At 36.5% G+C, this 15,523-nt stretch overlaps 1 protein-coding gene and 1 long non-coding RNA gene across 3 annotated transcripts; one reads left to right on the plus strand and one right to left on the minus strand.

The window, feature by feature from the left end:
- Nucleotides 1-5,769: 5,769 nt before the first annotated feature.
- On the minus strand, nucleotides 5,770-9,578 carry LOC129003092 (N-alpha-acetyltransferase 10-like). 2 transcript variants are annotated; one of them, XM_054431323.1, is made up of 2 exons: nucleotides 9,486-9,578; nucleotides 5,770-6,572 (listed from the first exon to the last, which is right to left on the minus strand). In XM_054431323.1, the coding sequence occupies exon 2, from the start codon at nucleotides 6,383-6,385 to the stop codon at nucleotides 5,843-5,845; it is 543 nt and encodes a 180-aa protein (XP_054287298.1). In that variant the 5' UTR covers nucleotides 6,386-6,572; nucleotides 9,486-9,578; the 3' UTR covers nucleotides 5,770-5,842. The 2 variants fall into 2 exon arrangements, with proteins under 2 accessions (XP_054287298.1, XP_054287297.1); XM_054431322.1 differs by lacking the exon at nucleotides 9,486-9,578 and adding an exon at nucleotides 9,108-9,346.
- Nucleotides 9,579-11,076: 1,498 nt separating this feature from the next.
- Nucleotides 11,077-15,065, plus strand: LOC129004193 (uncharacterized). The gene is made up of 3 exons (XR_008491681.1): nucleotides 11,077-11,876; nucleotides 13,461-13,599; nucleotides 14,891-15,065. It is a non-coding gene; the product is annotated as an uncharacterized LOC129004193 (long non-coding RNA).
- Nucleotides 15,066-15,523: the final 458 nt, after the last annotated feature.

Genomic DNA, 15,523 nt, shown 5'->3' on the forward strand with positions numbered 1-15,523 from the left:
TTTTGTAGAGCTTAAAACAACAAATAATTTAGTATTGAAGCGTTATAATGCGCCTAATGGTTACGGAGAAAATTCCAAAAAATTGTAAATTTTTTAATTCCTATGTTAAATTTTGCCCAAATTTGGAAAATGTTTTTATTTCTTACTAACTATTAACATTTTACATAAAAAACACTTTTACCCTCCCTGTTGCAGCAAACCTAAGTATGTTTTAAACTGATTCTATTTAAATAGGGAATAAATGTGATATTTTTAAGGAGACATTTTAGTGTAAATCCATTCAGGGAAATGGAAATTCGCTTAGTCTGCAGGTTTGCTGCGGCGGGGGTATTTACATTTTAGATTATTTTTATGTAATCATGTGTCAAGAATGGGTAAAAACGCCAAATCACTAGGTACCGTATGGGGCCGCAACTCCGCATATCTCAATCAAATTAGATATGAATGAAAGACGAGTATGAAATAGGTAGCTTTGTTACCAATATCAGTTGTTCCTTTAGACAGCCAATTTACAGTTGGCTCCTTCTTTTCTGAACACCTTGAAATAAGACCCATGACTAGACTACAATAGTCCGAACCAAGATAATACTTTAAATGAAAGTATACGTTCAGTGGCGGTTCAAAGAGGGGGGGGGGCTACAGGGGCTAAAGCCACCCCTTGGAATCCTGGAAAAATCATTTTAACATACATTTCATCCTTAAAATGTGCAATATTATAAATCAGACAGCAATGTAGCTTTTACCAAACTAAATAAGTAATGGCAGGATTAGTATTAAGTTCCACATAGAAAAAAAACTTTGTGGGGCAATAGCACGACCAAAAAAGCAATATTACACTATGCTAAGTTGTATGCATTATCCAATTTTTCCAGCAGTCAGCTTTTGACATGCTAGGCCAGGGCAAAGGCGAGCGCGAAAACGAGGACAGGGAAACAGCTGATTTCATGTTCCTAATTGTCAAATTGTCTGCTATCTACTGACAATGACAGACATCAGTCATCAGCGGTATCGCCAGTAGCCATTTACACATAACAGCCACACTGTTACACATTTACAGTAGCCAGTAGACATTTGATTGATACAGTACTATATTGTGGGTTGTCTACTGTGACTTGTTTATTGCTATTGTTGGCTAGTTTAAATATTTTATGTAGTGCCAAAAACTGTGACAGATCTCTCTAATGAAGAAAAACTTAAGGAGAAAAAACGAGTCTATTTCCTTGCATGACATATAACAGGTGAAAAGGGAGGTTTTTGGATAATTTGACAGAGTTCTATGCGTTAAAAACGGCATTATAAAGTTACCAAACGGCTTTTAGGAGATATGGCTTTAGTACAGTATATATTTTAAAATAAAAAAATGCAAGTTAGTCAGTATAATTTTTTAAATGTCTATTTGCTCATGACAAATAACAGGTGAAATAGGAGGTTTTTGGACAATTGGACACAGCTCTAGACATTAATATTGCTTAAGAAAGTCATCAAACGGCTTTTGGGAGGATATGGACATAGCCTACAGTGTGTTTTGAAATTTATGAATGCAATTAATTGTCATAGTTTAGTTTTAAAAAGGTCTACTTGTGCATGACAAATAAAAGGGGAAAGGGAGGTTTTTGGACACAGTTCTAGACATAAAAAATAGCTTTTTCCTACAGTCACCCGACAAAGTTGGCTTCCTTGTACTGTTTATAGTACAGAAAGCTGCTAATTGCTGCATATTTATACTTTGCCGTACGGTTTATACTTTGCCGTACGGTTTATACTTTGCCGCACATCAGGATTCCAACGAAACAACACAAAACAGCGTGGTTCCATTATGCACGTAATCCGTGTACGCTTGGAAATAAGTTGGCAACACTTAAAGATAATTATACTATGAGCAGCTGACTGACTATTATAACTACGATTTAACCTGTCATTTCGTGTTTATAGTTTCGGTATTTCTGAACTTTCTGGACTTTTCTTTTAAACGTTTTTAAAACCTTCCTACGATCTTAATAAACAAGAAAATACCTTTTAAGCATTTTTTTAGGCGCGGAAACCACTTCAAATTACAAAAACATACGGAACTATATTCTCAAAACACGGAGCACATTTCTTGCCGAGGAAAAATAGCGGAGTGATATGGACCGCAGGTACTACTTTCTCTAGGGCACCATTTGTGTTGCCAGCTGAACCTAAAAACGTGTTGCATAGTGTTTGAAAGACTAATTATTTATATGCTTTATAGTGACTGTAGGAAAAATATAATGTGTAACACGAGTGAAAAAGGCCTTTGCTGCACTCGAGATCATTCCACACTCGCCTGCGGCTCGTGCTAAACATTGCTCTCGTGTGCAGCAAAGTGCCACTTTCACCACTAGTTACACAAATAACTATAGAAAGTCACCAAAGGGCTTTTATGAGGATATGGTCGTAGTCTACAGTATGTTTTGAAATTCATGAATGCAATCGTCATAGTTTAATTTTTTAAATGCCTACTTGATCAAAACAAACAACAGGTGAAATGGCAGTTTATGGACAATTGGACACAGTTTTAGGTGTTAAAATGGCATTAGAAAGTCACCAAACGGCTTTGAAAATAACAAAATTTGAGGGCCCCCGGTCACCCCTCCTTTATTGCGCCCTTGACAAGGTCCTAGAACCGCCACTGTATAAGCTTCGCGTAACAACACATATATGTGAAGTAGTGCAGTACTTTAGTAGCCTAAATAATAAGGGAAGTCAGCAATAAATGTAACTACTAAACAACACTAGACGTTTGGCTAGTTTATTGATTGTTTATGAAGTTATGGACGAATGGTGAATATGTGCAACTAGTGTGTCTCAGCTCGTGCATTAGATTAGAATATTAGATTTTGCTGGCCGAATCAAACGGATCAGATATAAGACATAAGATAGTTTCAAGACCAACAAATTAGTAAAATATGAAGTCACTAGCTGTTGTACCCGTGCTTTGCAAAGGGAAGAGGACACAAAATAGAAAATTTTTGGTCTTCACATTTGTTGTATAAAATAGTTACACCCTGTTGCTAAACCTTATAACTTGTTATAGGTCGGCCGCTTAGAAAACGACCTCCTCCAGCATTGGTTTAGCATTAGCGCGCAGATCGTTTTCTAAGCGGCCGAACTATAATGCTATTTAATACCATAGATCCAACTTGTGTATTTGAAACAGCTGACATAACTATTTTATTCCTTTTAAATATGATTACTCATAAGGTTAACATGGGAAACTCCAGAGCCACTGGGGCGGATCCCAAAAGGACTTTTGCAATAAGAATGCGTCCATATGTTAATTGGGAATGTGAGCTATCATCACACCAAATTTCAGCCCAATCCGACCAGTATTTTTCGTTTTTACTTGTCACAAACATACATACATCCATACATCCAAACTTTCTCATTTATAATATTAGTAGGATATAGCATGGTTATACACATGAGGTATTGTGCCGACCAAGTGTATTTCTCTACAATATAGTTCAATCAATACCTCACATTGCGAAGTTTGCACTCTATCTCATTAATTTTTGTACAGCTCAACCTTGTGGATATCACATGTATAGGCATGCTCAATATAAATGGTACGGTAATATAAATTTTAATTAGTGTTTTTTTTTTATGAAATAAATTTAAGTGCTTTTGGTGTCTGTTGCATGATTTTTATGTGTTTTTTGGTGAATTTAAAAGTTCTCTACCAAAATTTAAATGTTAACCCAAAAAGAAAGATGGAATCACTCATGAAAATTGTACAATACCTATAAGATTAAAAAGTAAAAAAGAGTACAGTATTTAAATCTGGAATAACAAATAGCCACTTCAAGAATTCTACAAAACAAAAAATAAAATCTATCTATTTTATCTCTAAAATCTATCTTCAAGAAAGAGGGCGACGAGTTCAGGTACAACCGTAGGCCTTCTCACCTCGGCCACTTCAGGATGTAAGGTATGAAGGTCCCGCTGCTTTTAACATTCCTTCTGATGATAATTTTTCGAACTTGGGCCCTTTGAATGAAATATAAAATCAAAATTGATTTAATTAATTTAATGGTGGCTGCTATGTACTCCCGTGAATTTGCGGGTAAAACCTCTTATAAATAAAATAAGTCTAAATAACTAGCAAGTGCAAATTTGTTTTGTCTGTATAGGCCTGTACTGTTAGTTGTTAACCTTAAGGTAACAGTACTTGGCACAGAGAATTGTGTTTAACTAACCATGATAAAGGACTGAAACCAGCGACCACAGAATTGAAATAGACCTGGCATGCCAAACGGTAAAGTGAAGCCTGTCGCAACGCCTAGCACCTATCCAAAATGGTGGCCGCAGTGATGAGTCACCCATGTACTAACTATTTGTATTTTTACAATGTATTTTACTATTTTCTAAACTGTTTTGTAGTCACTGACACGTTGTTAATAACTAAGAATGTAGTAGACGTAATGCAATGCCAAAGTTATTTTATGTGGGTGCCAAAAGTTTCAAAACAATGCATTGGCCATGACCTGTTTCCAAATGATAATTTCTTGGATCAGGATCCTATTGAAAATCATTTTTTTATTTTTAATCAAGGTACATTGTAAGAAATTCTTCACAGTCAGGATACATCACTACATAAAAATTTACAATGAAATATTTCACAGACAAGAAAATCAGGAACCCCCCTTACAAAAGCAATTACTTTTATGGGTCAGTAAATGGAGGTGACCGAGATATTTGTTCCAGGTACCATTAAACATTAGTTAACTTAAAGTACAATGTTTATTGTACCTAATTGATATTATTGTTTTTAATTATTATATTTAAGGTTGTATGAAGCTTGTTGTTGTTACAATGTTTGAGTTTTTTGTAAATAAATATTTGCTATTTAGGCATAACTATATATTCTATATAACCACCTTAATTTAGCACTATGCATTTATGTTTGGCTACCAGCAATTTGATGTAGTACCGGTAATTGATTTTATAATTTTACACAGATGTACTGATTTGATAATGACTGTGTTTGTATTTTAATCCTTATGGGCTTTACAACAAACAGTTGGTTATTATTTTTAATGCAAATGAATAGGCACGTATGTTAATATAAATATTGATATTATGCGGTTGGTAGACTTAACATGTTACCAACAAACATATAATACCTTCCTGGGTATATAATTCGGAATCGCGAAGCTCGGCTAACACAGGAGTCGACCCGGCAAGTAGAGGCCGGGCGCGCGTTCAAGTTGCTGCGAACCACATTACGAAGCATGTGTTGGTATACATGTTGTATTATCAAAACTACAATAGCTATTTTTTTTTTCTAAAAATAAGTTTTAAAAGATATAGTATTCTGGCTACATTTCTTTAGCTTACATAACGCACCTGCCTTCAAAACAAAAAAAAACTGCCTTGTAATGAAACTTTTTGATGTCACCAATTAAAATGTATAAAACAGTTTGAACTTTATTTAATTTTTATAATGCCAAACCATTTTAATTTTTAGATTATAAATATACCATTAGCATCCTATAACAACATATACTAACGCATGTACTAATCTATAGCAAGTATGTAAAGTTTCAAAAAATTTTGAGCATTTTAAGGTAATAAAACAACAGTGTAAATGAAAAGGAAGCACTGAACATTTTACACTTCTCTAGGCCCGCTCAACGTTTCTAAGCCTATCCAAGATGGCCAACATGGCTTAAATTCCCGCAATGTAAAGGCTTATGGCATAGCCAGTCTATTTTAATTCTGTGGTCGTTGACTGAAACATTCCAACAGTTCAAACAAACAAATGCAGTATATTTTTATGAACACAATTTTCTATGAATGATAGTCTGCAGCTCCAATCACTTTAAAGTCTTTCTGACACAACACCTTTATTTTCTTCATGTTCGCTAGACTCTCCTTTTGCCGAATTCATCAGTGAAGGGTGTGGTTTTTCCAGGACTCGCTTCATGGCGTAAGCATCTTCACCATCAGCATAGTATTTGGGTTCAATCTCTGATATAACAAACTTTAGTGTGTTAGTGTACAGATTAAGAGCAGCTCGGTTGCTCTTCCGGACGTGAAGTGAGACGTACTTGGCATTGAAGCACTCCACCATGGCCAGTGCAGCTTGATCCATCAACTTTTGTGCGAGGCCTAGCCTCCTGTGAGAACGTTTGACAGCCAAAGAGGTTATATGGCCATGAGGATTGTCCTCGCTATCCTCCTCCATTTTGGCGAGCACGTAACCAACAATCTGACCTTTTTCGTCCTCCGCCACATAGCTGAGTTGCGGCCAGGACAACCCGTGGTAGAAGTAATACTTCATCTGATAATTTTCAGGCAGACATAACAAATTACAATGCTGCATGTTCATAAGATCGTCAGGTCTTGCACAACGGATGTTCATATTTATATAAAACTATTAACCCTGATATAAATATTAAATAATAAATTCTCAAGTTACTCCCGACGGATTCTCTTTACTCTTGTTTTACGAGATTCCTCTTCAGCTGGGGGAGCATCAGACATTCCCCCTAACAGTTCTCTGACGAATCTGAAGTTGGACAGGAACACTTTCCAAACAAGGTACCACCCTGAAACAAACAAAATTAGTTACTTGTTTATAACTATCATAGTGGTTTGAAGTGTTTATTTGGAAACAAACTTCATAATATAAAGGTTGTGTTTGAAACTTACATTTGGTTTATAACTGGATTCATTTCCCACTGCTTGTTTGATTGAAAATGAAATTATATTTTTTGGAATTCAACCGATAACAAGGGGCCTAGCAGAGAAATTGTTAGTTAAATAAAAAAAAATTAATTATGTTAGGCCTATGTATTTCAATAAAGAAGTACCGGTAGTGATTGTGTTAGTGTACTTGTAAATAAAACTTGATTCTACTCATAATTCAGATATACTAGCGAACCTGGCACATGGAATTGCCATGGTTCCAAAGATGGCACACAATTACGTCAATGGCCATGTCATATGCTTGTACTCCTATGGTGAGGTATGTGCATCGTAAAAGATGCAAAGTGTGGGATTCTCAAACAACCTTAAACTAAGTTAACTTACAAAGCTAATTAAGTCAATTTCAAAATAATTTAGTTGACAATCTATTTTGTATAATTAAAAATGATCACAACATCATTTTTGTGACTGAATATAAGTTAAACAGGCGGGTTTAGGTTGAGTACTGGCAAGCAGTAGGCTGATACCATAATTTTCTAAACATTTTTTGGCATGCTGTAAAAAGGACAACCCTGGCTCTTGGGGATATAGCCTATTGTCTTTCAAAGGACTTGTATTTTATATAGGCTTACTCTGAATCAATTCAAATTTAATCATTTGTGTTTCCACACCATTGGCATTTTTTTAAGATGATGAAATAATAATATAAAAACACTTGCTAAAACTAAAAGCGTATGCATAACTTATAACCCCCTTATAACTAAAAAACGAAGACAGATAACAGGATGGTGTTTGTTCCAACCAATTCCTTGCCCCAAAAATAGGGGGTGTACATGGGTTTGTACTGCCTTACCAAAAAAAATAGGAGAAATAACCGGAAAAGGGAAAAATCCCTGTCCAAGAATCCCACTCCCCAGGGCCCAGAGCCATACACCTACCCAATATTGGATTGATAGTGGGTGAATTGATAATGTATTAGCATTCAGGAAGCATATGTTACAATTAATAGGTCCAGTCTTTGATCACATCAATCAAGGACCATTTGAACCACCATTAGTCTACCATTTTGGAACGCCCCTCAGCCCCCGGTGAGTTGTTATCCGGTGATGTTTGCGGCCCGTTTGACCCATCCTTTGGAGTTCGCCGATACTTGATCGTCATAAAAGTTTACTTTTCAAGGTACCGGTACCGATACTGTTTTGTCGCAAGGGAAAAATCTGCTGTGAAGGAAGCGTTGCGTGAAGTGTTGGCTAAAGCACATACAATTGGTCATCACATCAGAGAGTTTCTCAGCGACAACGGTGGTGAGTTTGACAACGCTGAAGTTCGTCAAATTCTCAGAGAATATGGTGTTAACCAACGTCTGACAGCACCGTATACACCCGAACAAAATGGTGCAGTGGAGAGAGAGAACAGAACAATCGTCGAAATGGTCCAGACCTTCAAGTACGCCAATCCAAATGTAACATTTCCTGAAGCGATCTGGGCGGAACTTGTCATCACTGCTGGCTACGTTTTGAATCAAGTTGGAAAGTCAGCAGTTGCCAACAAATCACCTTTTGAGCTCTGGTTTGGTCGAAAGCCGAGGATCAAACATCTGCGAGTGGTCAGTTCAAAGTGCTAAATTACGTCCATGTTCCTGTTCAGAGGAGGCGGAAAATGGACAGGAAATCTGTAGTAGGTTACCTGGTTGGATACGATGGCGAAGAACGATATCGAATCTATGTTCCAGAGAGAAAAGATAGGCCTATCGTAGTTTATCGTGACGTCATTTTTCAAGAAATTGTTGGAGACTGTGACAAGAAAGTTGAGTGGCCCATCAAGATTGAGAAAACCAATGACGTCGAGGAAGATTGGCAAGAAGTTGAAGAGACTATTGACGAGCCTAGTTCTCCAGGGAAGGGTGATGATGAGCCTATACCAACTGAGGACACGTCAAGTAGCAGTGATAGTGAAGATGCAGAGTTATCCAACGATCCTGCAACCCGGCACTCGACTCGGGAAAGAAGGCAACCCGAGTGGCTAAACGATTATGTCTCGTCAAACTTTGCCGAAGTTACTCTTGTTGATGATGAAACAAACCCTCTACCTCAACCAAGACTTCAAGTCCTGCAAAAAATTCTTGTACTCTCGACATGACTATGCAAATAAGGGAAAGTGTTGAAAATGCCTGCCTTTTGTTATTTGTAATAGTCATACTACAGATGATGTGAATGTTTTTTTACTATCAGCTGTCTTTTTTGTTGTCCAATATTGTTCCTTGTCATGAAAACAAATGAGAAATACATTTGATTATTTTATAGTCTAAATTCGTTTTTCGTCGTAGTTTTACTAGATTATCCCTAAACACCTCCACTTGGGATGGGAGAATAATTCAAGAGTTTTAAATGTTTTCTAGGCCTATTGGCCTATGCAGGGTTTAGGTTGTTACTCACCCAGACAAACAATAGCTATCACCACAATGAAAGACGACAAAAATGAGATTATTGCCAGTAGAAATTCCATCCTTAATCAGAAATGAAGAGGGATAGACATAGCTACATTGGTTAAGGAATAATAACTCTAAAGAAATAGGATAATGCAAAATTGCTTAGTAATAAAAATTCTAATTAAATTCATTCTGTTATCACCACCATTTTGTAACTTCACTTCACAGTTTCACACAAGCAAGCATGACGCAAAGTATAACCTCAAAGTTCAAAGTATAAACCCCGATTTCTTACATTACAAACATCCAATCGGTTTAAGTAATAAGAAAGGTTATTATGAATAAAATTTCGTAATTATATAAGCTTAGAAACCAATCAACTCACCGAAACAGTAAAATACAGGCAAAACTGTTATAACCAAACTTTGTTCTGTAAAAATGTAAAATATAAATATTTTTTTTTTTATTATAGGAAGAATAGAAGAATAATGTTAATGTTGTTTCCTTAAATAGAAGTGGAAGGGGTAAATTCGTAGCATGCAACTGCGATGTGACATTTTTGATCATTGCGTTGTTGGGTGGGTTCCATAATATCGACAACCGTAGAAATTGATCGAAACTGAATTATTCCCAGTTTGTCGACACTGGAATATTCCCACTTAACCGACATCCCAAATAACCGACGTCGCAAATGATCGACACCACAAATTGTCGACATCCCATATTGTCGACAATGAAATAGTTTCATTTTGTCGACACTGAAATAGTCCCAGTATATCGACAAGCACCCGTTCTTCGGAGCTACTCTTGAAAAGGAGTTGTTCTAATTCATCGTTCAGTTCCTCAACTCACGAGTCGCACTCGCAATATTTGATTCCGAATTCCGACGGACATCTTCAAGCTGGCCATTTATTGACTAAAAACTTTTATATAGTAAATATTTATCTTTTTTATTTCTTTCCTTGTTTACAAGAAAATAGATGACTCGAGTGTTACAAACACTAGTTTTTAAAGGAATAATGTGAAATAAGTTAATTTTTATTTGGTAAAAAACGTAATCAACGTGATAACTTAATAACATTAAGTAGTCCTACCAGACACTAATTTAGGTAAGTCACCAACAAGAACCTAAGATACAGCTTATTCGTAGGCTAATTCTGGATCATCAAGCAATATTGTAGCAAATGTTTGAATAGGCACTATCCCTAGGCTATTAGGATTGTCTCTTTTTCCCACTGACCCAGTGTCAACTTTAAAAATTTGTTTATGTAAAAATATTTGGCTGCACTTTAGTTTATGTCCTACATTCATTCAAATGAAAGATATTAATACAAGACTATTTAATATTTTGAATATTTCATTCCGTTAGTTAGGTTAAGTTTTACCCTAACATTACCCAAAATTGATATAGGCCTAAGTTTATTGAATGAAATAATCAATATGACTGGGACGGGTGGCGTCGTCCTGTAATCCAACTACTAGGAGGTCACGAATTGTGGATATTTATAGGCATGCACTGTGGATGCGATACTCCCTGGTGTGGATTAACGTCCGCACGAGTGAGTACTACGACTATCCGCAGTACTATCCTGATAATTAGACCAATTTGTATATACCAAGGCAATAATGTGGTTCGGATTCCACTATAAACCGTAGGTCCCTTAGTTGCCATTAGCTGTATGGGCTATTAATTAACAGCTGTGTCTAAGGAATGTCGGCCTTAGTCACTAACAAGACTACAAGATCGCGCCACTCATCCTGATCCTACACTCATTTCCATTCATACTTGGCTTAAAATACGGTACCTATAGTGTGATTGTTGACGGAAAGCGGCTGGCTGAAGGGTCGACCATACTCTCACACACGCAGGCCTCACACACACAGACGCAAGGGATTAGGACGGACGTGGGACGGACCATTGTCCTGCCGCACGAGTCATCGCTGGCTCACGGAAATTGAACTATATTTTTTTTTAATTTTACGTTTGTTATAAAATGTGGTAACGATTTTGACTTCAGCTCAAAATGCTTAGTAAAATGATACCTACCAAACAATATATATTTTGCTTACAAAGTGTAAAAGCTACGAATATTTTAACACGTTTTTATTAGCTAGCTACTTGTCATAATCATTTCGTGTTTGGACTCATTTTTCATTGAATTAAACAACAAATTTATTAACACTAACCATTTTACTGTATATCTAAAATCAAATGAATTGCAATTTTGAGGTATCATACAACAGATCTTATATTTCTACTTAGTGAATAGGGGATCGGGGCTTTCAGGCAATTAGGACGGTGGTGAGTGTGCGTGCGTGAGTCGGGTCCCTCACAGGTAGGGCTGAGCTCCAGCCGCACTCCGGTAAAAATCAGACTATACTTTGTATGGTCGCCAAGTAATAAGTAAGAAAGTATTAAAGAAATATATTCATTGGAATGAGTGTAGGACGTAAAATTATGTGCTGTCAAATATTCTAGAGCTGTTTGTATTTGGTGTAAGACTAGACTTGGATTATATAATTCATTGCTGATGACATCAATGTTAATTTTATAGATGATCCTGGAGCAAAGGCTGTAATTTGACCTGAACCCAAATTGGTCTCTATTTTAAATATTGTCTTGAACCAATAAGTTAAGAGGACTAACCTTTCTGGACGACATTGCCATCGACATCACTGCAGATGAGAGAGAAAGAGAGACCAGAGTTGTGGACCCTGGAGGCAATTACCATACTGCCGTGATAATGTTACTTGGTCTAACCATAACTTAAGTGAGGTGAACATTCTTTCCCCTTTGTGATAGATTCTAGGCTATGTTTGTTAACTAAGTTATTCAATGTTCAAATCGGTACTTTGGTAAGTATTATCCAGAGGCTACAGATAGGCTATACAGCGCTTTGCGGCGGTTATGTTAGGTTGGGTTATCATAAATGGAAAGAGCATTTTTATGTCCTAGGCCTAAACTTACTGTCCATATTTGGGTGGGTTCCATATTATCGACAACCATAGAAACTGATCCAAACTGAATCATTTCATTTAGTGTTGAACAGAGTTTGAACAACTAATTATTTATATGTTTTATGGTAACTTTAGGGAAAATATAATGTGTAACACAAGTGCAAACTGCCTTTGCTGCACTCGAGAAACTTTCCACACTCGCCTACGGCTCGTGCGTAAACATTTCTCTTATGTGTAGCAAAGTGCCACTTCGCCCACTAGTTACCTACACAAATAAACTATTATTAATAGTTTTTGGTGGAACATAAGGATAATTAATTATAATCTTTATGCAAATTTATAGTTTTTTTTATAAAAAATTAAAACTAGGCCCCTACTTAAAATGTATTTGGATACATCTCGAAACATGTTGTTTGGAAATGTCTTAATTAGGCTAGAGCTTGCATTTTTGCAAATTGGGAAATAACAAATAATTAATGTTTAACACGTTCGCTACCGAGCGACGCACATATGCGTTGGTCCGGTCACTCCTACAGACCAAAAGGAATGATCATGACGTTGCTTACAGACCAAGTGATATAGGAATAACATTGCCAACAGACCAAAAGAGAAATATCGTTTAAATGGACGAATTGACTTCATATTAACCTTAAGTGAATAAGTAAGCAATAAATATTGTTTTTATTTATCGTTTGGAGCAACTTTCAAAACGCTGCATATATGCGTCGGTCAGTTTATTTAATGAAATCTAGATAAAAAGATTACCTACATTTTCGTTTCAATAGACCAGGCGACACACGTTTAAGCGTCGTTGTAAATTTGGTTGTTTCAAGCTTTTACACAAACAAATAAAGAAACTCCACCACTCGCCAAAACTGCAAAGGTTATAACGTTTACATCTGTTCTGAGATGTCGCGGAATGCACAATGTAAACAACAATGTTGCCAACTATTGTGTGACGTAACCAATCGTCATATCCACAGACCAAGCGACGCACATTTGCGGCAGATATCCCTCTAGACCGATACGATAAAATCAGGGCTTTAAAATAGACCGTTGCTAAGAAATACGCTGATTAATAACATTGATCACCGACGCAAGTGTGCGTCGTTAGTCTATTTCAATGTGATCAGCTGACGCAAATATGCGTCGGTGGTCTATGCGAACGTAAATTCCATATAATTGTGGTAGCGAACAAGTTAAACCAATTTATTTTGTCTAAACCAAATTATTGTTACAAATTCTAATATTTGTACTAACTTGACCCAGATTTGCTCAAACATTTTCCTATTAGCTGTACCTATTTGAATATCGCAAATATAGAAAGGAGTGTACACACTTGTATTATTTGTTGGACTAAAATTATTTGTATAACACTATTTTTTGCAATATTTCTGTACAGAACTGAAGCCTACCAGTAAAATGGGGGCGTTGTAATTAATATCCTCCGACATTGGAGAATACAGGGGAGAGGTGCCAGAGGAAGAGGAGATCGAGGATGGGGCGAAGTAAAGACTAAGATTGAAGAGAACTAACTAATGGTAAGTTTTGCCATTTACTTAAATTTAATACTTATATAACCAGGGCCGTGTCCATTGCCCCCAAGCCTATGTCGCATAACCCTCCTGAATTACTAGTATTTAACCAGCATTTTAACTCGAGAGGTGCCCAAAAATTTGCTTTTGTTTTTTAGGAAATGTAGGCTATATTTTTTGACACCATAACTATAATTTTTCTGAATATGTCATAGTTTTTACATTTGGTAAGTACTGAAACAACAATAATTTTAAGACAAATGGAAAAGCCCCTGTCAACAGAAGCAGTTGAAACAAAAAATTCTCATACATCAATAAGGTACCTATTTAGTACAAGCGTGGTTCAATAAGACCTTAGAAGAATATAGAATAACACAATTTGTTGTGATAAATTTGATTTATTTTGCTATAATCTCCTTTTATTCAGCTCTATACACTTATCTTAAAGTTTCTCCAACCTCGTTCAAATTATGTCCAAATAAATAGTACCCTACAAACTTGAAAAGCCTTCAAAATACTCTTCTGTTTCAGTGATGACCAGCTCCATGGCAACTAAAAATGTCCGCTCGTAGGCCTTGAAGCGCCCCTATCCCCACCACCTTCCGCCAGTCACTCGCCCGACAGGGCAGCAAAGAAAACTGTCAGATAATTTTGCCACACTCTGTACGTTATATTTTGTCCTATACAAAATGGGTTATATGGGTCGGCACTTATGTATTGATCCAAACGGTTACTGCAATTGTGGCAAAATTAAACGATATTGTCCTCGGTAATGACCAAATCGTGATTGCAGGGTCATCATCTTCATCTCCCAAGGTCGCCAATGGTTAAAATTGTGGGCATCCTCGGTGCAATCGTGAACATCTTTCGCGGTTGCGAGGCCTGATTATCGTCACCCGCGATCGCTGGTTGTCGTAAATTTCGATCACGCAATCTTTGCAGACGCTTTCGGCTATCATGAGAATACAAGACAAACTTGGATTATTGTACCCCCTAATTCTAACAGATTGTGGGAAAATTTATTTTCCAAGAGAAAAAGCATTCTTTTGAGGCCCCAAGTGAGTCCCCTTCCCAGGCCGAAGCCCTTGGCAATCGCATTGTCCACTGTTAGGGGAATACGGCCCTGATTTGGAGGCCTATGTTGGTGTGGGGCCTGGTGCAAACCGCCCTCCCCCCCCCCCTCAGTACGCCACTGAGTAGCCCACATTAAATAATGATAGAAGTATGCATAAAAAGACTCTTTGTTCAGAATACTGTTTTAATTATTAATTTTTGTTCTGTTATATCCACTATCCAGGCCTGATGACAGGGTGGATGGCGATGGAGGCATGGAGGTTGGGGAAGAGGAGGCTGAAGAAGTGGAGACAAATCAGTTTGGATCCATTATGTTGATTAGTTTAACATTTATTTTGAACATCAGTATTTACATTTTTTTCTCATTTAGATTATTAAATTAAGATAATTTTATTGTTTTTATGAAGATTTTTTCTTACATTTTTAATATTTGTTTGTACTTCTGCCTGGTAAAAAAAAATACTGTTTATTATGTTTGTTAAAATGATTACTTTCACTAACTTACCTTGTCTTGGGTAACAAGAGATATCTTGATATTTAACTAGCAGGGTGCCTGTTCTATGGGCGGGGATTGTATAAGTCAGTAGAAACCTTCTTATATTTCGATACTTGGTAAATTAAGCATTTCCAACTTTATATAGTATAGATTGCTATTCCTGTATTGATGTACTGAAATGAATAAAATTATATGAAATGAAATGTTGTTTTTTATATATTTTGATGACACACTATTAAAAAGGCATAACAATATTCTAGAGTTTATAACAGCTAATGTTTGTGTTTTTATTAATGATTTATTGTGACTTTTGAGTGATTGAAGGATTTGTGATTTGGTTTTAAGGAGATTGATGTACCT

The sequence above is a fragment of the Macrosteles quadrilineatus genome, unplaced genomic scaffold (assembly GCF_028750875.1).
Source record: "Macrosteles quadrilineatus isolate MER2022 unplaced genomic scaffold, UCM_ALF_1.0 Scaffold_9__3_contigs__length_116548681, whole genome shotgun sequence".
Taxonomy (NCBI): domain Eukaryota; kingdom Metazoa; phylum Arthropoda; class Insecta; order Hemiptera; family Cicadellidae; genus Macrosteles; species Macrosteles quadrilineatus.

Excerpts from the sequence above, each read along its gene's own strand:
- LOC129003092 (XM_054431323.1), bottom strand. The coding sequence starts at position 6,385 with ATGAACATCCGTTGTGCAAGACCTGACGATCTTATGAACATGCAGCAT.